The sequence below is a fragment of the Monodon monoceros genome, unplaced genomic scaffold (genome assembly GCF_005190385.1).
Source record: "Monodon monoceros isolate NGI ecotype Baffin Bay Population unplaced genomic scaffold, NGI_Narwhal_1 Super_Scaffold_12, whole genome shotgun sequence".
Taxonomy (NCBI): Eukaryota; Metazoa; Chordata; class Mammalia; order Artiodactyla; family Monodontidae; genus Monodon; species Monodon monoceros.
The window spans coordinates 125,470,849-125,495,584 of NW_021703768.1; the positions used below are offsets into that span (position 1 = coordinate 125,470,849).

The following is a 24,736-nucleotide window of genomic DNA, read 5'->3' on the forward strand; positions in this document are numbered from 1 at the left end:
CAGTTCTATATCAAAAAAACAAACAATGCAATCAAAATATGGGCAGAAGATCTAAATTTACATTTCTCCAAAGAAGACATACAGATGGCCAAAAAGCACATGAAAAGATGCTCAACATCACTAATTATCAGAGAAATGCAAATCAAAACCACCATGAGGCATCACCTCACACCAGTCAGAATGGCCATCATCAAAAAGTCTACAAACAGGGCTTCGCTGGTGGCGCAGTGGTTGAGAGTCCGCCTGCCAATGCAGGGGATACGGGTTCGTGCCCCGGTCCGGGAAGATCCCACATGCCGCGGAGCGGCTGGGCCCGTGAGCCATGGCCGCTGAGCCTGTGCATCCGGAGCCTGTGCTCTGCAACAGGAGAGGCCACAGCAGTGAGAGGCCCGTGTACCGCAAAAAAAAAAAAAAAAAAAGTCTACAAACAATAAATGCTGGAGAGGATGTGGAGAAAAGGGAACCCTCGTACACTGTTGGTGGGAATGTAAATTGGTACAACTGTTATGGAGAACAGTATGGAGGTTCCTTAAAAAACTAAAAATAGAACTACCATATGATCCAGCAGTCCCACTCCTGGGTATATATACAGAGAAAACCATAATTCGAAAAGATACATGCACCCCAATCTTCATTGCAGCACTATTTACAAGAGCCAAGACATGGAAGCAACCTAAGTGTCCATCTACAGAGGAATGGATAAAGAAGACGTGGTACCTATCTACAATGGAATATTAGCCATAAAAAAACGTAATAATGCCATTTGCAGCAACATGGATGGACCTAGAGATTATCATACTAAGTGAAGTAAGTCAGACAGAGAAAGACAAATACCGTATGATATCACTTATATGTGGAACCCAAAAAAATGATACAAATGAACTTATTTACCAAAGAGAAACAGACTCACAGCCTTTGAAAATAAACTTAGGTTACCAAAGGGGAAACGTGGTGGCGGGGGGGGGGGGGGGGGGGGGAGAAATGAGGAGTTTGGGATTAACATATACACAGTATTATATATAAAACAGATAATCAACAACGACCTACTGTATAGCACAGGGAATCTACTCAATATTTTATAATAACCTCTTGAGAAAAGAATCTGAAAAAGAACAGATATACATATAGGTATAACTGAATCATCTAGCTGTATACTTGAAACTAACACAACATTGTAAATCACCTATACTCCAATATAAAATAAAAATTAAATAGGAAAAACTCTAAAGTTTTAAGTTACCAAAAATCTGGAGAAACTGTTTTAAATCCATATACCCAAAGCATAATTATTCCTAAAGGGTTCACCTGAAAACTCTTACTTTCCTTTATAATTTATGAAAATATCATCATACCAAGTTAATTTCTTTGCTGACAAACTCTGCAACAGAAATAACATGAACTTATTAACCTTCAGTGAACCTTGGTACAATGAAGATGTACCAAGTGAAAGATGTCTGTATTGACTGATGAAACCAGCAGCTGAAGCTAGCTTTAATACCGGATATTAATTTAATATTGAATATTTCCTAGATACATGAACCTGAAATTCATTCTGCCCAGTTTCTTTTATGTTTAGAAGTATTCCATTTGTAAGCACTTACTTTTAAGTCAATTAAATGGAACTCTTTTATAAATTTAATTTTAGCAGTATTTTCCGGAGGTAGAGACATCTCATATGTATAATATGTGCACAGACATATAAACAGACCTAACTAGAGATCTCAGAGCTTCACCTTATAAACTTAGTTATGAATCAGGTATTACAGTATAAACTTACTAGTTTATAAGTAACCGTTGGAATAAGTTAAACTTGCTTGCTCAGATGACTAAGGCTTTGCTATTTGTGGAAAAGACTTTTAAGATTTGTATTTATCCTTGATAAACCCTTAAGGAGGCTATGAATTAGATTTGGGGTGAGGGAGCCTTTCCAGCAGTTTGAGTTTAAAAGGACTTTTTTGCTTTTTTTTTTTCCTCCTTGGTTTCAGGTTTTACCTGATTGAGCTAATTAGGCTCAGTCTCAGATCAATGTGGGCTGTATTTACATTTCTTATTTGCAGAGATTTGCAAAACAAAGAGAGTTGCTTTTAATTCTCAAAAAAACTGGTCTGCTGCCTAAATGATATTAAAAGATTGATTTGCCCAACTGTACTTTGTTTAATTTGCTTTTTTATATCAGTGAGAAGATTTCTGACTAAGCCAAAATTCAAGAGTTCTATGTTCTAGAATTTTAGGGTTTAATTTATCATGCTTTCAAAAGCTTGCATGAGGCATTCAACAAAGGTCCTTTTTCTGAGTGCACAGGTGAGACCCAGAGCAAAATCTGTATTATTATTTTTATTAGCCCCTGAATATTGCTCCCAGTTTTTACATTATATTATACAGTCTCAGGTAACCCTACTGGTTTCCTTTTGTATGTTTAATAATATTTCCTGAGGGGCAGATTCATACGGCCTGTCTTATGAAGGATTCCCCAGTGAAACATGTATATCACACAATATAATTAAACAAAAGAGAAATAACCATCTTATATAAAGCCCGTTTAGGTATACCAATTTTTATAAACTTTCATCTCAGTTCTATCAACTTTTATACCTTTACCTTTATCTTCCATTAGGACCCAATCATCAAGCCTTGGTCTTTCAAGGAGCCCTAGAAGCTTTCCTTTCTTTTTATCCTCTGACTCTTTTATCTATTTTTAATAAAAGGCTCTGGGGTCCCCAGTGAGGGCTTGAGCCAAGGGACTCAGGCCCTTTTGTCAATCTTTTAATCGGCCTAACTGTTGCCCCAAGTAATTTTTGGCCAGGTATCTCAGTGTAATTTACTTCCAGCCATTTAAATATGTATGTATATTTTAAAATATTTATTTATTTTGCCTGCGGTGGGTTTTAGTTGTGGCATGTGGGCTTCTTAGTTGCAGCACACGGACTCTTAGTTGTGGCATGCATGTGGGATCTAGTTCCCCAACCAGGGATCGAACCTGGGCCCCCTGCATTGGGAACACGGAGTCTTACCCACTGGACCACCAGGGAAGTCCCTAAATATATATATTTTTTAAGTGGGGTAAATAGAGTGGACTTGTTTGGGGCCCTTTAATGTTGGGGACCTATAGGGGGCCCCTTTGTTCCACCCAGCCTTACGTGATGTTCTATCAAACCTTTGTTTTAATCCCATTAACATCCATTTTATTTATCCCATTTTTAAATAATCATCTAAAGATTTCTTTATCCTTTTGGGATAAGTCCCTTTAAAATTTCCACCTTGTTGGGAAGAAGTCTCTAAACTTTCTCTTCAGTTTACTTCCCTGTTAATCAACCTAATTAACATGAATTATCCTAATGTTTTTATTGGCATCTGTAAGACCCACTGAGGGGAAGCAGAGACCACAAATAAGGCTTCCCAAACCAGGTTTTTGTTGTTGTTGTCTTCAATTAAGGCAGTTCTTAGGTTAACCGAATATATGTTTTCCACCTTCTAAGTTTTCTTCTTATAAGTACCAGTAACACAGCTCTTTTAAAATTTACCAATTTAGAAGTTTCTCCAATATAAAGGATCCATCATGTGGCCATTAATAAGATGTATCTTATTGATGCAAACCAATAAGACACCAGAGAAGTCCCCACAACAGAGTGTGAAGATGTAGCCTTCACAAAATCTAGAAAGTTTACTCCCCAAAATAGCCTAAGAAAGTAAAGGGCTTCATTGCACAGGCCGACGCAAGGAAGGTTAAGAGGGCAAAAGCCCGTGAGAGTTGGCACAGTCAGACAAAAGGCTGCTCAGAATCCCAGTCTATTCGGTTGGCTGCCGAATTGTATACCATATGTGTACCTTCCAGGTGGCAAAGACCAAGTAATCAAAACACAGAAACAGACATATACACATACATACACACAAAATGCCTAAGAAAATCAGGTAGAACATTTACATCTCAAAGACACAGGGAGAGAAATGCAAGTTCCCCCTAGAAGGGCTTTTGTTTCTTTAAGGTCAGAATTCTGAAAAGATGTTTTATCAAGCAGGCTTTCTCTAACTTAACTGTGTATGCAATAGAAGAGCCTCATCTTAGTCATTTTCAGGGCGAGATTTCCTTTAATTCCCAATTAAGTAAGTACTTGTAAGTATACGTGTTGTACATATATGTCTGGCTGGGGTATTAGTTAGAAGCTGGCAATCTGTCGTTCCTTTTTCTTTTTGTTTTGAAAGCTTTGTTCCCCATTCTAGAGTCAGTTTGTGGAGATAAAATCGCTAGTGATGATCGTGTGGTGAGCCAATGTGCTGTTGTGAGCTTAACTCCTCTAGATATTACCCTAGATTCATTTTAGCCCTTTTATGAGTCTTGGTTTCTCCCTTCAGTAGCCTACAACCACCATGGGTACTCGGATTATGGAGTGGCCAGCTCTTACGCATGTCCCTGGCAGGCAAGTGTTTAATTGAAAAAGTGGGTTTCCCTTTAGGGACAGCTGCACAGTGTGAGGACTTGCCTCTACCACTCCCACAAGTTTGTGTTCAGGGACACTGAACAGCCTGAGGAAGCTGTTGCCAGCCAGGAGGTGATGTTCCTTCTGAGCTGAAAGCTCTCATGAGATACCTTCACTTTTATTTTGACAAACTCTATTAAAGTAGCCAATTCAAGGAAAAACGACAGGCCCGTCTTCCACCTAATTACCCAGTCCAACCTTACTCAGTGTCTTTCAACTGAGCATAACCCAGGTACCTCTTCTTGAAACTAAGTTTCAAGGATAGCCTACTACTCTTCCAGTGAGGAGTTTAACATCACTGAATAAAACTTAGGATCATCAGCCAATAACAGGAGATCTGAGAATCAGGAGAGACTCACCCAAATTCATCTGGACTCTCTGAGGTGGCAGATGGGCCCAAGAATCCTCTGCTGGTACCTAGGCTCTGGACCCTTGGAGAGTTCAGGCAAAGGAGAAAAGTCTGCTCTGGGTCCCTTTGTAGCTGTCAAAACTGTTGACTGCATAACCTAAAAGTTGAGAATTATGTTTTATTCAGCAGACATACTAAGGACCTAAGCCCGGGAGACAGCCTCCCAGATAGCTCTGAGGGACAGTTCTGAAGAGGTAAGGGAGGAACCAGGATATAAAGGAATTTTTGCAAAAACAAAGCAAAACAAAACAAAGCAGATAGTCAAACGTCCGTCAAAAGATTCTAATTAAAGAAAAAACAGACATCTCACGTTAATGAATTTAGCCCTTTTCTGTGTATGGGAAGATGCACTGAAATCATTCCTTTGATATGCACCTTAAATATCTAGGCCCAGTATCCTGCTTTACTCCATTCTGAATCCTCTCAGGGTATGCTGTTGGTGGTGGCTGCAGAGGTTGATGGCTGGGTGGCTGCAACATCCTTTGTTTACTGACCCATGTTAGGTGACGTTCTCTGTTCACAGACCCATCAGTTCCACTCCTAGGTATATACCCAGAAGAACTGAAAACTGGTACTCAAACGAATACATGTACACGCAGGTTCCTAGCAGTACTACTCACAAGAGCCGAAAGACGGAAGCAGCCCAAATGTCCATCAACTCACAAACGAATAAACAAAATGTGGCATATCCATATGACAGACTATTATTCAGCTATAAAAGGGAATGAAGCGCTAATACATGCTACAATGTATATGAACCTTGACAACATTATGCTTAGTGAAAGAAGCCACGCACACAAAAGCCCACATATTGTATGTGGGCTCTGGTGCGTACCACCAGCGCCCCACCCTGACCACAGGACTACTTGTGGAAGAGAAATGAAGTCCCACAAAGGAAAATATGGGTGCTGCAAGGAAAGAGAGACACTGAAAAGGCAAAAAGTGCCAGAGGTTCACTATAGAGAATCTGGTCCCTCAGCCTTTCCTAAGCCTGTTCCATCTCAGTGTTCTTTGCTTCCTTCTAACTTCATCTTGTTCCTCCCCCACCCCCAGCTCCAGAGTGGAATTGGCCGACTAATTCTGAAGGAAGAGATGAAGGCCCGGTCCAGTTCCTACGCAGATCCCTGGACCCCACCCCGGAGCTCCACCAGCAGCCGAGAGGCCCTGCACACAGCTGGCTATGATATGTCCCTAAATGGCTGTAAGCACTGCCCTGTAACCTGCCGGGGTGGGGGCACTCTCTTCCCCATCAGTTCTTTCATTAGTGAATCTAACCTTCTATGGCCTCACCAGGGTCTAGAATACAGACTAAATAAGACCATGCTCCGTCCTGAGCAGTCACTTCTGCTTCTTTGGGTCATCTGAAGCCATGACTTCCAATCAGTTTCCATGTAAAGAAAAAACTCTTCTAATAGTCTGAAGATAAAACGGGATGCCTCTTGAGGTAGCAAGCCTCCCATCACTGGAGGTATACAAGCAGAGGCTTGGTTCAAGCACTTTGCCCTGAGAGTCTTTCACTGTAAGCTCCTCCCTGTTCCTGGACTCACACATCCTCTTCCTGCCTCCTCTCTTACTTACCCCTGTGGGATTCAGTCCTGCCAGGAAATCCTATCTCAGGTCAATACTTGATGGATAATAAAAGGTACCATTTATTGCAATCCTGTGTGCTGGGCATTTATAGATACATTATCACCCTTGGTCCTCACAAAGACCCACAATGTAGAGGGATTATTATCACCCACTTTATAGATGAGAGACCTGAGGTTAACCCTCTTGCCCAAGGTCAGAAAGCCAGTAAGTGACTGAGCCAGGATCAGGCCCAGCATAGAGTGACTTCAAGGCCATAAGCTTTTCCCTCTTTGCTGTACTGCACCTTGATTCTAGGTGAGCTCAAAGATGACAGTGGTGGTGGTGGTGATGATGATAAAGCCAGTTTTATTGAGGGTTTGCATCTGTCAGGCACTGTGCTAAGCACCTTACTATATTGTGTCCTATATTCTTCACAATAACCCTATAAAGGAGACACTATCCCTCCCATTTTACAGATAAGAAAACAAAGCATGATTTACTTCTCTGAAATTGGGTATCTACTAATGGCCAAGCCAGGATGAACTGATGGGCTGTTTCCCTGTTTCACCACTGAGAGGCACTGTTTTCAACCCCTGGCTCTGTACACTGCACCAGTGCTGCTCAAAATTCAGCTCCATTCAATGGCATTTATGCAACAAATATCACAGAGCACCTGCACTGTGCCAGGTGCTGGGCTACAAGCTGGGTGGGGGAGGGAGGATCAGGTGCAGGTGCAACAGTTAGAAACTGACCAGTGGGAAAGGAGGTACTGAAGGAGGGCCCTCCTCCCCGCCGGCCAGGGTGGCCCAGGTATGGGAGCCATTTCTGTCTGTCTCCATGAACGCTGATCTCTGGCTTCCCTCTCTTGCAGCCCCTCGGTCCCACTACCTGGCTGACAGTGGTATGTTCTGCCTGCCCTTCCTTCAGCCCATCATGTTCTGTGAGGGCCAGAGCTGAGTCAGCGGCAGGTCCCCCTTAGTTGTGATGACCATACAACGTGGATGTCCCAGCACAGTCCCCATCTGAAATAGTCCACCCCATGTGTTTGTCAGACAATGGGTCTTAATCTTTGGTCCTGGAACCAGTGTTGCCATGCCCAACAGCTCCCAGAGAGAAAGAAAGAGCACACACCTCTTCCACCCACGTGGGAGCCTGCCTGTCTGAGTTCCAGCTCGACCGCAATTCCAGGACACATGGGTCCATCATAGGAGGATAGATGTGTGCAGGTTAACACCAGAAGACTCTGTGAGTGGGTACTTGGGGTGGGCCTAGAATTCTGCCAGGGTGAGGCACCCCTAAGACTGTTAGTTGTAAGCCTGGAGAGCAGTGGAAGGAGCTGGTGGTCCCTGTCTGTCCCCCTTCCCACAAGTAACATTGGCCATTTGTAGCCAGATGACCTCAGGGAGAGGAAACCCTGGCTTGGGGCCCCTGGTAATTGTCTTGGCTCCTTCTTTTCAGACCCCCTCATCTCCAAATCTGCCTCCCTGCCTGCCTACAGAAGAAACGGGCTGCACAGGGTAAGAGAGGCTGTTCCAGGGACATTATCCCCAAGAGGTTCACAATTCCTGTGTTAGCTCAGGAGTGATGACTTACGGGTGAAACCTGGACAGAGGCCTTGGGGCTAGAGGTGCATTAACAAAAGAGCCCCCTGTGAGAGGGGCTGGGAGCACCTAGTATCTATGGCACAATTACTCCATGCTGAGCACTTTACAAGCACTCACTCATTATAACCCTGCAAGGTAGTTACTATTTTTAATAACTCTATTTTGTGGATGAAGATGGAGGCACAGAGGGGCTCAGTGACCTCCTTGAGCTCTCATTCCTAGTAAGTGCTGAGCCAGGATTCGAGCCTGGGCCAGCTGCCCCCGACAGCCCACACCTGACTGCTGGGTTCCACTCACCCGTTGTGGCTTGGAGCCTTCTGAGCTCTTAGATGTCCTGTGGCATAAAACCTTCTTGGAAGCTGTGAGGTGGTTTAAGGACTAAAAAGGGGATGAAAAATATGTCTTGTTGGCAAAAGGAGAGGCTCTGTGAATAGACAAGTGATGGGGGAAAGGGGAAGGACACTAAGATAGACATTTATTTACTGAGCACCTACTAAGTGTCAGGCACTGTTCTGAGTGCTGGAAGTCCTGCAGTGAATAAATTCGCTGCTCCTGTGGAGCTCACATTCTAGCTGGGGAGACAGACAACCAATAAGTGCACGTGTGACTTGAAGTCAGCAGTCATAAGTGCTCAGATGGAAGACAAAGCAAGGAGGCAAAGAGAGAGAAGGTCAGAGAGTGAATTTAAACAAAGGCCTGAGCGCAGGGAGGGACCTCACCTCTCCAAGACTAGCAAGAGCCACCCTAATAGAGGGAAGCACAGTGTCAGAGTCCCTGGGTGGGGAGGATGTGTGGCTGGGATGGAGTGAGCGTGGAGATGAAGCCAGACGGAGATGTCATTAGGGCCCTGTGTGCTGGTAAGGACTCAGAAGGGTTCCAGTAGGTGTGCTGCACCATCCAACTCAGATTTTTTTTTTTTTTTTTTGCGGTACACGGGCCTCTTACTGTCGTGGCCTCTCCCGTTGCGGAGCACAGGCTCTGGACGCGCAGGCTCAGCGGCCATGGCTCACGGGCCCAGCCGCTCCGCGGCATGTGGGATCTTCCTAGACCGGGGCACGAACCCGTGTCCCCTGCATCATGTGGTTGAGGCGGACTCTCAACCACTGCGCCACCAGGGAAGCCCCCAACTCAGATTTTTAATGGGATCCCTCCTGTATAGAGAAGAGACTGCAGAGGGACAAAAGTGGTAGACTTGTTAAGAGACAATTTTAGGGTTAAGCACACAAAAGGGATCAGAGGTCCACAGTAGAGCCACGGCTGGTGTTGGGGCCCCACCCACTCCAAGCGGGGAAGAGACAGACCCTGTCCTCAGCACGCCCAAAGCCTAGACATTTGTTCATGAACAGACAGATGTTTATTGAAAGCCTTTTATGTATGCCAGGCACTGCTCTGAGGGTTCAGAATACCTCAGTGACCGAACAAAACAAAGACCCCTGGCCTTGGAGCTTATATTCTTACAGGGAGAAATAGAAAGCAAGCAGTAAATAGTACACAAGTCACCTTATACACAATGTAGAAAGTAGTAAGTGCTATGGGAAAAGGGGGAAATTGAGCAGGATGAGGGAGGTTGGGAGTTGGGGAAGGGGCGATTTGCAATTTTAGATAGAGTTGTCAGGGCAGATCTCAGAAAAAATGATATTTGAGTAATGAAAGAAAGCATGAGCTGTAATTCACTAATAAATGAATATTTACTGAGTGCCTACTACGTGCCAGGCCTAGGCACTAGGCATATGGCAGTGAAGTAAATCACTCCACCTTGAGACCGAGGCTTCTGAGAGGGCCCCGTGTCCCACCAGCCCCAGTGCATTTTCTGGAGATGGGTGAGTACTTCAGGGAGGCAGAGGTGAGCGTGCCTCAGGCCAGCCCTGGTTCTGTCTCCCCTGCAGACACCCAGCGCAGACCTATTCCATTACGACAGCATGAACGCTGTCAACTGGGGCATGCGAGGTGAGTGCCGGCGTCTCCTGGGACTTCACAGGGACCTCATTATAATGCACTGCTCATAATAGCCCGTTTGACAAACGATTCTCGTCCCACGCTGGGCTCTGTGCAAACCCCGAGTTCCCTTTCACTTCCCATTCCCTCCCTTTTCCCCTGCTCTTCTCTCATCCTCTCAAGTCCCCGGCCTTGGGTGATCTCCAGGCCATCTGTCCCATCTGGATTCCCAGAGCCGTCACAGAGTGCTTGCTGTTCTCCCAGGACTGCTGAGCTAGAGTTGCCTGCCAGCCCCGGGTGGAGGGAAATACTCAGAGCCAAATGCACATTCTTCCAAGAAAAAATTCCATGAGCCTCATGCTCTCTTCCAGTGATGCTCTCCCACCAGCCTCTTCCAGCTCCTACAAGCAGGCTCAGGCAGGAAGGCAGGCCCACATCAAACCCTGGAGGATTCCCCCCAGAAGATGAAGGATCTCACCCATGTGCTTCATGGGCCCAGACTCTCCTTATTTCTATTCTAAATATCTCAAACGTCATTTTCCCCCTAAAAACCTATCTCTGGATCAGCCCAACCCCTTTCTCCATTGTGTTCAAACCATCCTTGATTTGGGATGAATTCAATAAGGACAGTGTCTCTATGACAGAGGCCAGTGTAGTGATGCAGAGCAAAGACTGATGGTTTCTACTTTGTGTGTGTCTCTTTTCTCTCTACAGAGTACAAGGTAAAGATACACAGACCCTGGGGGTCTCCGGGACCCTGCATGTTGCTACACTGGGGACCAGCAGGAAGATGACAGCACTGTCTATGCAGGGAAGGGAACATCGATAAATAACCCCAGGGGTCCTCTCAAGACTAGCATTTCAAGTGCCTCCTTGGCCCAGTTTCCCTGAATCCTGCCCTACATCTCTTGCCTCCTGAAACCAGACAGTTCCCCCGGGCCTCGGAGACTCTCTAGAGGCTTGCCAATCACAGATATGAGACATTTACACTCAGGAGCCCTTGTGCTCACATTAAGGCCAAATGCAACCAAGCTCATCCCTGGCAGTATTCAAGGACTCCAGAGCCTTGCCTTTTAGGAGAAGGTGCCTTGAGGCTGCCAGGAAACCCGAAAAAGGACATACTCAGCCCTTCCTCCAGACTTTAATCTCTGGCTCTTTCTGGACAGAGGAGGGAGCCCCAGCCAGACACAAAATACGTCTGAAGGGACAAGCCCACCACCCTCACCCAACCTACAAATATCCCCCCTCCTCTCTTCTTAGATCTACCCTTATGAACTGCTCCTGGTGACCACAAGAGGGAGAAACCGACTGCCCAAGGATGTGGATCGGACGCGTTTAGAGGTATGTGTAGAAAACTGAGCAGGTGCCCTTGGGTTTGAAGTGATTCCAGAAATTGCCTGGTCTAACCCAGCTTGGGAGGAGCAGGCAGAATGAATGCCGTAAAGGTCACACAGCTGGTTAAAAAAGCAGAGACTCCAACCTGGTTTCCTTAGCCCAAGACTGGCCCCTGCTGTTCTCTGCAGCCTCCTCAGTTCAGTCAGCATCTGTGGGGCACGGCTACAGCGTGTCTCCAAGCGGGGCTGATGCTTCTGCAGACAGAAGAGAAGAGCTAGATTTGGTTCCTGCCCTCCAAGAGCCTGCAGTCTGTCCGATAAGAAGAAACACAGCACTGGTGTTATGCAGGATTGTATAGAAAACCAGTGCCTGTGACAGGGAAGGATGGCGGACAGCTCTGTGCAGAGGGTAAACATATAAGCGAGTCTCGAGCAAGACTCCCTAGGTTCCAACCCTGATGCTGCCATGCCCAACTGGACAGCTTGGCCACATGACCACCTCTCCAAACCGTAGTTTTCTCCTCTGTAAAATGGGGTGACTGTCATGCTTCCCTCAGGTTGCCAAATGACATACGTGAGACAATACACATAGGGCCCTTCACACAGAATCTGGCAGTGTACTGAGTAGAAAATTCTTCCTAAGTGTTTCATTGCTGTTACTCAGAGAAGACCACTAAAGCTGGGTGGGGTGACACAGGCTTCCGGGAAGAGGAAGGATTTGGATGGACTTTTGGAGGTGGGCAGGTTTAGATGGATGGAGAGGCAGGAGAGCAACATGAGCAGTGGGAACAGCATAAGTAAGGCGCAGACATGGCCTGACCGTGGCACTGGGCTCTCAAGCCATCCAGTCCACTTGGCATGGAGTCCCGGTCCCTGGTTACATTAGTTCCAGGAGCACACGCTGCCCTTTTCACCCCAGTGCCTCTCCCTGGAACACCCTTTCCATCTTGCCAGCCTCCTCACTCATCAGGGCCCCATTCTAGTGATGCCTGTGCCCCAAAGCCTCCCCTAAGCCTTCTTCAGGATGTGTCGCTAACCTCTTCCTCCAGCCTCCCCAGCCCTGCGTCCAGAGCACAGATCCAATACCTTTCTTTCTCCTTTGCATCAGATCATCAAGCCATCCATTTCCTCTGCCTGGACTAGGGGAGGTGTCAGGAGATGTCTGTGGAATTGAATCCAGGCTTGTAAGAGAGGAGGCTCAGCCCTTCTTGGGACCACCCCTGACCTGACGGCTGATGAATTTGCCCAGAGTAGAGGGTTGGAGCTGCAGGAGGGAGATGCGAGTGGGTCGGGAAGCCCTGTGAGTCCTTTCAGCTCTAGCATATGCTGGGGTAGCAGGGAAGGAAGCGGATGATTCTCCCCACATGTATAACAAGGGCTTCGTTTCACAGTCCAGCAGTGAGTGTCTGCCGGTGCTGAAGGGGACAGCTCCGACGGCAGCTCACTGGAGCCAGCACTTAGGGGTGGAAATGTTCACGAACCTGGTTCGTAATGGAGGACCAACTGCTCTCCTACATCCTCCAGGACACCCAGAAGCTCAGACCAGGAAAACGCAACCTTCTCTAAGCATCAGAATCACTTAGGGAGCTTTTTTAAAATACCCATACAGGGCCCCATCTGAGTCCAATTAAATCACAATCTGGGGAAGGAGCTCAGGCATCAGTATTTTTCAGAGGCTCCCAGGGATGTCTAATATATAGCCTGAGCTGAGACCACTGGGCTAGAGACACTGTCCTAGCTGTCTGCAGCAGTTCAGGAAGGGCACGGAAGAAGGAAACCCCTGACTCTCTCCTCAAGGAGCTCGGAGTATAGATACTTGTTCACTCAATAAATATTTATTGTAACCTATTATATACACCAGGTACTGTTCTAGGTGCCTACAACATATCAGTGAACAAAACAAGGACCCCTGCCCTCTTGGGGCTGACGTTCTCATGTGAGGAGACAGACAGTAAATGACACAAGTAATAAATAAAGGATAGAATATGTTGGGAAGTAACCGGGCTGAGGGAAAGGGTAAGAGGAGAACAGAGTGAGGGGGGTTGGGAGTTGGAGGGGTGAGTTGCAGTTTTCAATAGGGTGGTCAGAGTAGATCTCATTGAAAACATGACATCTGAGCAAAGACTTCAAGTAGGTGAGAGAGTTAGCCATGCTTATATAGGAAGGAAGAGCATTCTGGGCCAAGGGAACAGCCGCTGCCAAGGCCCTGATGCAGGAGTGAGTCTGGTGTGTTGGAGGACGGCAGGAGGTGAGTGTGGCTGGGGCCACGTGAGCCCAGAAGAGAGGATGAGGAGATGAAATCAAAGGAAACAGAGACCAGGCCATGCTATGTGACAGACACATGAAGAGATCACTGCACTAATGAGAGTGCCGGTGATTGAGTGCCAGCCACTGTGCCAAGCATGTGACCCGCATCATCTCAGTCACCCTCACAATATCCGTGAGGTAGGTACTGGGATGCTGCCACTCTCAGAAGAGGACATTGAGGCTCAGTGAGGTTACCATGTCCAAGGTCACACGCTCCTATCTGCCTGGCTGTAAAGCCTATGCACTTAACCTTTATGCTTTAAAATCTGCGGTGAATGTCAAATGGACAGGGCTGCCATTGTGTGCTCTGAGAACTCAGAGGAGAAAGGAGGCTCCACGTGGCCCTTAACAGGAGGAGAGAAGAAAAGCCTCAGACTCCTTCAGTGTGTCCTACAGTGTTTACTTGAGTAGTTTAGTCTGCCATTCCTTTAAATTGAGTCTTATTTAAAAAAAAAAAAAAAAGATTTTTAAACACAGTGGAGAAAGCCAGCTAGAGAATCAGTAGTAACCATCACTCTCTAACAACAACAACAACAAAAAGAACAAATGAGACAGTTCCCCTCAGTCTTTACTATGGAAGGAGCAGAGAATGCTCTCATATCCACATATTTTTCAGCACTCGAGCGCAAGTAAAACAGATTTGGGCGAGTCAATAGCATGAACAAAAGAAGAGGGGCACTGTCTAGACTGGTGGAGTCTAACAACCAAATGTGATGTGTGGATGCTGTCTGAATCCTTATTCAAACAAACCAACTATAAAAAAAAACACTTTGAGACAATTAGGGGAATTTTATTGTAGACAGGTATTAGGTAATTCTGTGGAATTACTGTCATTTTTTCCTTGCCCATGCTGTTGTGGTTATGTAAGAAAATAGCCAGTATGTTTTGAGATGCAAACCGCTGTATGTAGGAGTGAACAGTGTCCAAGGTTTGCTTTAAGACACTTCAGCAAAGGAAACATGAAGCAAATGTGGTAAAACTCTTTGAATCTGGATGATGGGCATGGGTGTGCGTTTTCTCTCTTTTGTGTATTTTTGAAATTTTTCATAAAAGAAAGACATATTTATGAAATTCTTAATGGGATTGACCAAGAGGGGCAGTGAGAGTACACTGCATTTGGAATCAGAAGCCCTGGACTTTGGTCTCAGCTCTGCTATTTACCTAGTCTCCTCTCCTCCCTCCCTCTTGGGCAAGTCATTTTAATTCTCTGACTTTTGCTTTTCTCATCTTTCAGTTGGGTAGAAATTATTCCTGGTTTTCAGAAGAAAATCAGGTCAGAAGAATTAAAGGAGAAAAATGAGGGTGAATGTACATTTATGAACTACTGAGCATAATACAAACGCAATACAAGGAATTGGTGGTAGTGTTAAATATTAAGTACTAAAAAATCAACTCAGAGTCATCGGCAGCCAATGATATCTAACAAAAGTATCAAAGTTACTTTTACCTAAAGTTCTGGAAATGTGGCGAAAACATTAATTCACAGGGACAATAGGCCAGAGAATTGTCTAATTGTTACGTGGCTGTATACATGATTCTCATTCAATCTCCCTCAATACTCAATTAGCTAATATAATTGCTACCAACAGCAAGTGAATGCAGGAAGTTTACAGGCAGGATATATGCCATCTATTTCTATCTTTAAACATAATTGTAAATTTTATTTTGAAAAATAAAATTTCAGACCTCCAGAAAAGTTGCAAGAATTGTAAAATGAGTATCCATCTACCCTTCACCTAAATGTACCAATTTTCCACATTTTGCCACATTTTAAGTGCCATATATTTCTAACTTTAAAAGCTTAGGATAATGTATCAACTTTCAAGGCTGATGGGAAGGGGCAGGAGAGAGGACAGGCAGAAAGGGGTTAAAAAACCTGCCAAGGCATGCAGAACAATGTTTCATTATATGGCATACTTGTTTTCAAATAAGAAAGAGATGAAAGGACATTTCAGGGAGTGGGGGTTGGAGAAATCTGGACAGTAACTTTTTTTCATTGACTGGCCTAAGGAACAACCTTCCAGATCATTTGTAAACTAATTAGTAAGAGGAAATACGCCCTAAAATCTTGGGCATGCCTCCTTTTTCTTCCAAAGCAAAGAGCGATAACATTAATCCATACACACTCCTGGACACAATGCATGGAGCAGGGACTGCAGAAAGGGGAGGTCAACTGGGATGCATCGAGAGGCACTTAGGTGAAGCAGAAGTCCCACCTGAGTCCTGGGCGGGGGAAGCCTTTCCAGCCAGACCAGCTACAGAGGTCCCTCCCAGGAAACAACCACTCACACATTGATCCATTCAACAGATATTCATCATACACCTTCCATGGGTCAGACACTGCCAGGCACAGTGTACCCAGAGGAAATGCACAGGAACCACTCCTGCCTCCACCTGCCCCCAGCCTGCACCTCACATCCTCAAGCTGTTCCCTCTGTCTCCTCCCACCTCCTTGCAGCGCCACCTGTCCCAGGAAGAGTTCTACCAAGTCTTCGGCATGACCATTTCCGAGTTTGACCGGCTGGCCCTCTGGAAGAGGAATGAACTGAAGAAGCAAGCCCGGCTGTTCTAGGCAGAAGCTCTATAAATATATATGCATTTATATAAAGATATATGTAAAGTCTCTATACTGAAGCTCGGTATAATCCTCTCGTGTAATGGGACACACTGCCTGCCATGAGACTTGCTTTTCTGTATCGTCAGGCAAGCCCACATCTTCAAGATATTTTTATGCTCCTTCCTTTCTCTTTTCTAAGTGCAATGGGATTTGGGAAGGGATTCGTGGGGACTCCCATCCTTTTACTGGGAAGCCTTTTTATACTGAAACATCTCTCCTGACTTGAGTCCCCTAAGGTCCAACTCTCTTTGCTAAAGGAGGTGCCTGAAGGAGTCTCTCTTCTCTCTGCTTCTCGGCTCTTTTCCCCAGTCTCCAGGGAGGATGCTGCAGTTTTCATACCTTATTGGCCCCAGAGGGGCCCTCTCATGGGAGGATCCACAGCATTCTCCCCAAGTCACTGAGCACCTTTGAGAGCTCTGAAGAATTTTCTCATCACCCCGACTAGGACCTCAATGCTGTCTGGGGGTGATGCAGCTAGAAATGTGGGCTTCATGTCTACTCGTTACAGAAGTAAACAAGTGGATAGGGCCCTGGCCTCTCCTCTCCTCTTCAATCCTCCTCCTATCCTTGATCCTCACCTCTCTCTAGTCCAAATCTACGCCTCATGGTAGGAAAAGAAAAAGCACTTCCCTTCCCTGCACTATTACTTCCAATGGCCCCCTGCCTGGCCCCTATGTGGAGAACCAGAGGGAGGGAGCGGGAGCTGGAAGCAGGAGACAGAGCAGGGCACCCGTTAGCACTGGAGCTGCAGGACCTCTTGGGACCCTCCCTCATTGCTCCCAGAACCTCCTGACCCTTCCACCTTTGGAGGAGAGGCCCATTATTGAAGCTTGTATTTTTCAGCCTTACTACAATCTATGTGCCTGACAACTCACCACAGGGCTAATGTTCCCACCACAGCTCCAACGGAACAACTAGACAGACAACCTCTAACACTCCCCGCCCAAAGGTAATATAGGCCATGTCCTATAGAAAGTTTCCTGGCCTATGTCTTCTGGTCCCTGGGCTGGCAGAGCAACCCAACCAGACCCCCACCAGTCCTCGGCTTGCATTGCAAAGTCGGCCATGGTTCATGGGGGAAACTTTTGAAGAATGACTACTTATGAGATTCCAAAATGGAGCAGTGGCCAACACCACTCATGGTCATACTGATTTCCCCAGTGGCTGCCTTTCCTGCCTCCTTGGCTTCTGGAACAGGGGTGAAAGCTTAACCTTCTCCCCACCCCAAACCTGCAACCACGAGTTGGTGATATCTTGTGGGGTCTGTTCCTTCCTGGAGATGGCTGGAGTCAGACCACTGAGGTCGTGGAGGAAGAATGAAGAAGTAGAGATGGCAGTTATCACTCTCAAGAGGTTATGTGTGGTGGCAAATGTAGAACTGACTTCAACTCAGCAAGCCCTCACTGAGCACCTGCTGTATACTGAGCACCTGCTGTATACTGAGCACTGGATGGGGGAGGGAGACGGAAATACTGGGATGAGCAACATGGGGCCCAACTTCAGGGGCATGCCTACTAACAATGGATACCGTAAGGCAGGTACTCAAACATGATGGATGTGAGGCAGAAAGTGATAGGAGACAGCACGAGAAAATGTGACATTACTAAGAAGGCATATGCAGCTGGTGCAGACCAAGGAAAGCTTTCTGGAAGAGACTGCATTTGAGCGGAGTTCAGGAAGGATCTTTGTAAACTGGGAGGAGACTGTAACTTGAAAGGGTGATAGGATGAGGGGCCATAAGGGAGGTCTAATATGCTCTCATTTAAAATGTCAGCCCTCTCTGCATCTTTTCTTTTTGGCCAATGTCTTTCAACTGTCCTGACCCCTTTGGAAATGTCCCCAGCCAGACACATTCATTGAAACTGCCTCATTATCACTGGTTGAGAACTTGGCGAGATTGAAGGGCTTTTGTTATTGTTGGATATTTTTTTCCCATAAATGCACATAATTTCAACCCAGACTCGTGTCCTTCTGTTGTTTCTAGTGTGAGTGAAGATGAGTGACGTGGGGAGAGACTGAACCATGCACATTTTTCAAAATAAAAGTGTCAGAGAGCAGCCCTCCCTTGGCCTCAGTTTCTCCTTCTGTAATAAAGTTTGACCAGGTAAGCATTACCCAAATTGTTTCCTGCAGAACACAGGGTCCTGCAGGATGGAAGAGGATGTTCCAATAACAAATAAGGTTTGATTATCAGAAAATAATAATAAGACCCAGGTGAGCTGGCGACTTCCAAGAGGTAGTGAACCTGGAGGTGGGGAGGCATGGTGAGTGTCAGAGTACTCATGGTCAGTAAACCACCCAGCCTCTGCATTTGACCTCATCTGATTCAGTGTTGCAGTTATTTGACAAACAAGAGGAGGGAGATCAAGAGTAGAAGGACATGGAACTCACCTCCCCGCACACACACATCAAAAATACATCTAAATGTGGAACAATTCTCACAGAAAACCGACTGAAAACTAGCAGAAGATCTCTTATACAACCAAAGCTGCAAGTAAGATCCCCTTGTAACCAGGTAGGACAAAAAAGAAAAATAAGGCATCAGGAAGGGACCAGCACCCCTGGGAGGGAGTTATGAAAGAAGAGAGGTTCGCTCACGCTGGGAACCCCCGTTGCCAGCTGGGAGGTCCGCCGGGACAGATAGGGAGCTGAAAGGGCCTGGTCTCTGCTCATGAGGAGTGTGTGTGTGCTGGCTTGCTAACAATCAGGGCAGAGAGAGACCAGCGCTTGTCGGCTGCCACGTCGTCACACTTCTCAACCCAAAATGCAGTCAAGGCGGGCCTGCTAATAGGCACAACAGCTAGGCACTGAAACTCGGCCTTCAGGAGAGGGACCCTGGGAGAGGACTCAATCTAGCTGTGCAGAGATAACCAGAAGTGCCTGGAGTGTGGTCTGGGGCACCACTGTTACCGCATGCCACAGGGGCACAGTCCACCATAGGAGCCCCAATTACAGCATGCGCAGGGCAGGGCATGGGTCTACCATAAAAGCCCCACTGTCAGCGTGCTCACGGAGGGATGCAGCATCAGTGGTGGTGGACTTTGTGAGTCCACACATGTCAGGAGTGGGGCTGACATCAGAGCCAATTATCAGGGCTCCCATAGCGGGGGCAGGTCCAAGAACAGGTCCAGCAACAATGGACCATGTTGCTGTGCACACCAGGTGGCATAGCCATCACAGAATCACAAATCCCCTGCGACAGCCCCTGAGGAGGAGTTTGCAGTGGTTCCTTTCCCAGCAGGAACATTCCAGTCCTGCCTACTTCACACCACAGCTTGTAGTCATATCTGGGGCAGACAAGCCCTGGGAGAGCCCTATCATAGAGGCACCCCAGGTGCCAAGTGGCAGCACAACCACCTTGATTCCTGCAGCCACAATGCCCCGGCCCCCAGTGCCTGCCTGACACTAGGTCTCGGACAAACACTATGGAGAAAGGGACATAACCTTGGGCTGCTTCTGGGCAAAACCGGGGATGCCTGCACAAGGTTCTCTGTGACCACACGGGCCTCACTTGCTTCAGCACTCACCTCCTTGGGGACAGAGCACACACTTAAGGGCAATGCAGCCTTACTAAACCCAACCCTCAGGGCTTCTACTTCAACAACTGGGGAGCAGACCCCACCCCTGACAGGGCTGTGACAGCCACAGGGGAAAGAGGAGATCCCACCCAACTTCCAGTGCAGACTCAGGTTACCACAACACCAATCACACCCCCCATCAAGGGGATAATTTCCACTCTGAGGAAAGACATGGCTGTCATCCATACCAAAACTACTGGATTCACACAGTCTACACAGGGACACTCATACATTAAAAACAGCCCTTCAGTGGGACTTCCCTGGCAGTCCAGTGGTTAAGGCTCTTCCACTGCAGGGGGGGTGGGTTCAATCCCTGGTTGGGGAACTAGGATCCCACATGCCACAGAGTGTGGCCAAAAAAAACCAAAACAAAAAACAGCCCTTCAAGACCACAGTAGATAAGCGTTTCTCCTAAATTCATAGAAACAGAGAAATTTAAGTAAAATGAAAAAGCAGAGGAGCTACTCCAACTGAAAGAACAACAGAAATCCCCTGAAAGAACAAACAGTAAAACAGACCTCTCTGGTCTGCTAGACACCAAGTTCAAAGAGGAGGTAATAAAAATGCTAAAGGAATTAAGAAAGGTTATCGACAGAAATGCAGATCACTGTAACAAGGAACTAGAAACTATGAAGAGGAACCAATCAAAACTAGACAACTGAATTGCCAAGATAAAAACCAAGCTAAAATCAATGAATAAGACAAAGATACTACAAAAAAAGAAAATCACAGGCCAATATCACTGATGAACATAGACGCAAAAATCATTAATACAATACTAGCAAACCGAATCCAACAACACGTTAAAAGGATCATACACCATGATCAACTGGGATATGTCCCAGGCATGCAAAGATTCTTCAATATACGCAAATCAATCAGTGTGATCACCACATTAACAAACTGAAGAATTTAAAACCATATGATCAGGACTTCCCTGGTGGTCCAGTGGTTAAGAATCCGCCTCCCAATGCAGGGGACACGGGTTTGATCCCTGGTTGGGGAACTAAGATCCCACATGCTTCAGGGCAACTAAGCCTGCACACTCTAGAGCCCAAGCGCCACAACCAGAGAGCCCATGTGCTGCAACTACTGAGCCCATGCACTCTAGAGCCCACGTGCCACAACTAGACAGAAGCCCGCACACCGCAACGAAAGATCCCACATGCCACAATGAAGATCCTGTGTGCCGCAACTAAGACCTGACGCAGCCCCCCAAAATAAATAAATAAATAAATAAATAAATATTTTTTTAAAAAACCATATGGGGGACTTCCCTGGTGGTCCAGTGGTAAAGAATCCACCTTACGATGCAGGCGACACGGGTTCAATCCCTGGGTGGAGAACTAGGATCCCACATGCCTCAGGGCAACTAAGCCTGCGCACCACAACTACTGAGCTTGTGCACCTCGACTAGAGAGCCTGTGCGCCTCAACTAGAGAGCCTGCGTGCCACAAACTGCAGAGCCACACGCTCTGGAACCTGTGCGCCACAACTAGAGAACAGAAAACTCACACGCCACAACTAGAGAGAAGCCGAAGCACCTCAGTGAAGAGCCCGTGCGTTGCAACGAAAGATCTCGCATGCTGCAACGAAGATTCCGCGTGCCGCAACTAAGACCTGATGCAGCCAAAAATGAATTAAAAAAAATAAATAAATATTTTTAAAAATATACGATCATCTCAAAAGATGCAGAAAAAGCTTTTGACAAAATTCAACACCAATTTATGATTAAAAACTCTCCAGAAAGTGGTCACAGAGGGAACCTACCTCATCATAATAAAGGCCATATATGATAAAACCCACAGTTAATATCATCCTTAACAGTGAAAAACTGAAAGCATTTCCTCTAAAATCAGGAACAAGACAAGGATATCCACTCTCGCCACTTTTATTCAACATGGTTTTGGAAGTCCTAGTCACAGCAATCAGAGAAGAAAAAGAAATAAAATTAATCCAAATTGGAAAAGAAGTAAAACTATCACTGTTTCCAAATGACATAATACTATACCTAGAAAACCCTAAAGATGCTACCAGAAAACTACTAGAGTAGCTCATCAATGAATTCAGTCAAGTTGCAGGATACAAAATTAATACCCAGAAATCTCTTGCACTCCTATATACACTAACAACAAAAGATCAGAAAGTAGTTGTGGCATGGAGCCTCAGTAGTTGTGGCTTGCAGGCTCTAGCGCACAGGCTCAGTAGTTGTGGCACACGGGCTTAGTTGCTCCACAGCATGTGGGATCTTCCCAGACCAGGGATCAAACCTGTCCCCTGAATTGGCAGGCGGATTCTTAACCGCTGTGCCACCAGGGAAGTCTGAGGTAGAACTTTTAGAATCTGTTTGAACTTATATGACTGTTAGTCTAAAGCAAGTAGATACAGGTATGGGTTAACATACTTGAAAACCAGAGTAACCACAAGTCCAAAACATACAATAGATTCACAAAAACCAAAACAAAAGGAACTCAAGCATAGTACAAAAGTAAACCATCAAACCACAAAAGGAAAAACAAAAAAGGAGAAAGGAACAAAGAATTACCAAATCAACTGGAAAACAAGGTTTAAAATGGCAGTAAACACAAACTTATCAATAATTACTTTAAATTCTCATATCAGACAAAAAAGACTTTAAAGACTATTACAAGAGACGAAGAAGGACACTACATAATGATCAAGGGATCAATCCAAGAAGAAGATATAACAATTGTAAATATTTATGGACCCAACATTGGAGCACCTCAACAAATAAGGCAAATGCTAACAGCCATAAAAGGGGTAATCGACAGTAACACAATCATAGTAGGGGACTTTAACACCTCACTTTCACCAATGGACAGATCATCCAAAATGAAAATAAACAAGGAAACACAAGCTTTAAATGATACATTAAAGAAGATGAACTTAATTGATATTTATAGGACATTCCATCCAAAACAACAGAATACACTTTCTTCTCAAGTGCTCATGGAACATTCTCCAGGATAGATCATATCTTGGGTCACAAAGCAAGCCTTGGTAAATTTAAGAATATTCAAATCGTATCAAGTATCTTTTCTGACCACAACGCTATCAGACTAGATATCAATTACAGGAAAAAATCTGTAAAAAATACAAACACATGGAGGCTAAACAATACATTACTTAATAACCAAGAGATCACTGAAGAAATCAAAAAATACCTAGAGGGCTTCCCTGGTGGCGCAGTGATTGAAAGTCCGCCTGCCGATGCAGGGGACACAGGTTCGTGCCCTGGTCTGGGAAGATCCCACATGCCGCGGAGCGGCTGGTCCCGCTGAGCCTGTGCGTCTGGAGCCTGTGCTCCACAACGGGAGAGGCTACAGCAGTGAGAGGCCCACGTACCACAAAAAAAAAAAAAAATACCTAGAGACAAATGACAATGAAAACATGACGACCCAAAACCTATGGGATGCAGCAAAAGAAGTTCTAAGACGGAAGTTTATACCACTCCAATCCTACCTCAAGAAACAAGAAATATCTCAAATAAACAAACTAACCTTACACCTAAAGCAATTAGAGAAAGAAGAACAAAAAAACCCCAAAGTTAGCAGAAGGAAAGAAATCATAAAGATCAGATCAGAAATAAATGAAAAAGAAATGAAGGAAACAATAGCAAAGATCAATAAAACTAAAAGTTGGTTCTTTGAGAAGATAAACAAAATTGATAAACCATTAGCCAGTCTCATCAAGAAAAAAAGGGAGAAGACTCAAATCAATAGAATTAGAAATGAAAAAGGAGAAATAACAACTGACACTGCAGAAATACAAAGGATCATGAGAGATTACTACAAGCAACTATATGCCAATAAAATGGACAACCTGGAAGAAACGGACACATTCTTAGAAAAGCACAACCTTCTGAGACTGAACCAGTAAGACATAGAAAATATAAACAGACCAATCACAAGCACTGAAATTGAGACTGTGATTAAAAATCTTCCAACAAACAAATGCCCAGGACCAGATGGCTTCACAGGCGAATTCTATCAAACATTTAGAGAAGAGCCAACTCCTATCCTTCTCAAACTCTTCCAAAATATAGCAGAGGAAGGAACACTCCCAAACTCATTCTATGAGGCTACCATCACCCTGATACCAAAACCAAAGATGTCACAAAGAAAGAAAACTACAGGCCAATATCACTGATGAACATAGAGGCAACTCAACAAAATACTAGCGAACAGAATCCAACAGCACATTAAAAGGATCATACACCATGATCAAGTGGGCCTTATCCCAGGAATGCAAGGATTCTTCAATATACGCAAATCAACCAATGTGATACACCATATTAACAAATTGAAGGAGAAACACCATATGATCATCTCGATAGACGCAGAAAAAGCTTTCGACAAAATTCAACACCCATTTATGATAAAAACCCTCCAGAAAGTAGGCATGGAGCAAACTTACCTCAACATAATAAAGGCCATATATGACAAACCCACAGCCAACACCATTCTCAATGGTGAAAAACTGAAACCATTTCCACTAAGATCAGGAACAAGACAAGGTTGCCCACTCTCACCACTAATATTCAACATAGTTTTGGAAGTTTTAGCCAAGCAATCAGAGAACAAAAAGAAATAAAAGGAATCCAAGTTGGAAAAGAAGAAGTAGAGCTGTCACTGTTTGCAGATGACATGATACTATACAAAGAGAATCCTAAAGACACTACCAGAAAACTACTAGAGCTAATCAATGAATTTGATAAAGTAGCAGGATACAAAATTAATGCACAGAAATCTCTTGCATTCCTATACACTAATGATGAAAAATCTGAAAGAGAAATTAAAGAAACACTCCCATTTACCACTGCAACAAAAAGAATAAAATACCTAGGAATAAATCTACCTAGGGAGACAAAAAACCTGTATGCAGAAA

The 24,736-nt window shown here is 45.2% G+C and overlaps 1 protein-coding gene across 3 annotated transcripts in view; it reads left to right on the forward strand.

Annotated features, from left to right (window-relative positions):
- The window catches only part of ABLIM3 (actin binding LIM protein family member 3), a 103,783-nt gene extending 85,483 nt beyond the window's left edge, over positions 1 to 18,300 (forward strand). For 2 of the 3 annotated variants that reach the window (XM_029216075.1, XM_029216078.1), the window contains 7 exons: positions 5,938 to 6,085; positions 7,325 to 7,354; positions 7,912 to 7,970; positions 9,944 to 10,004; positions 10,707 to 10,714; positions 11,253 to 11,333; positions 16,092 to 18,207. In XM_029216075.1, the coding sequence (XP_029071908.1) occupies positions 5,938 to 6,085; positions 7,325 to 7,354; positions 7,912 to 7,970; positions 9,944 to 10,004; positions 10,707 to 10,714; positions 11,253 to 11,333; positions 16,092 to 16,205 (501 nt within the window). In that variant the 3' untranslated portion in view covers positions 16,206 to 18,207. Of the gene's footprint in view, positions 1 to 5,937; positions 6,086 to 7,324; positions 7,355 to 7,911; positions 7,971 to 9,943; positions 10,005 to 10,706; positions 10,715 to 11,252; positions 11,334 to 16,091 lie in introns of all 3 variants that reach the window. The other variant, XM_029216077.1, reaches the window with a different exon arrangement.
- Positions 18,301 to 24,736: the final 6,436 nt, after the last annotated feature.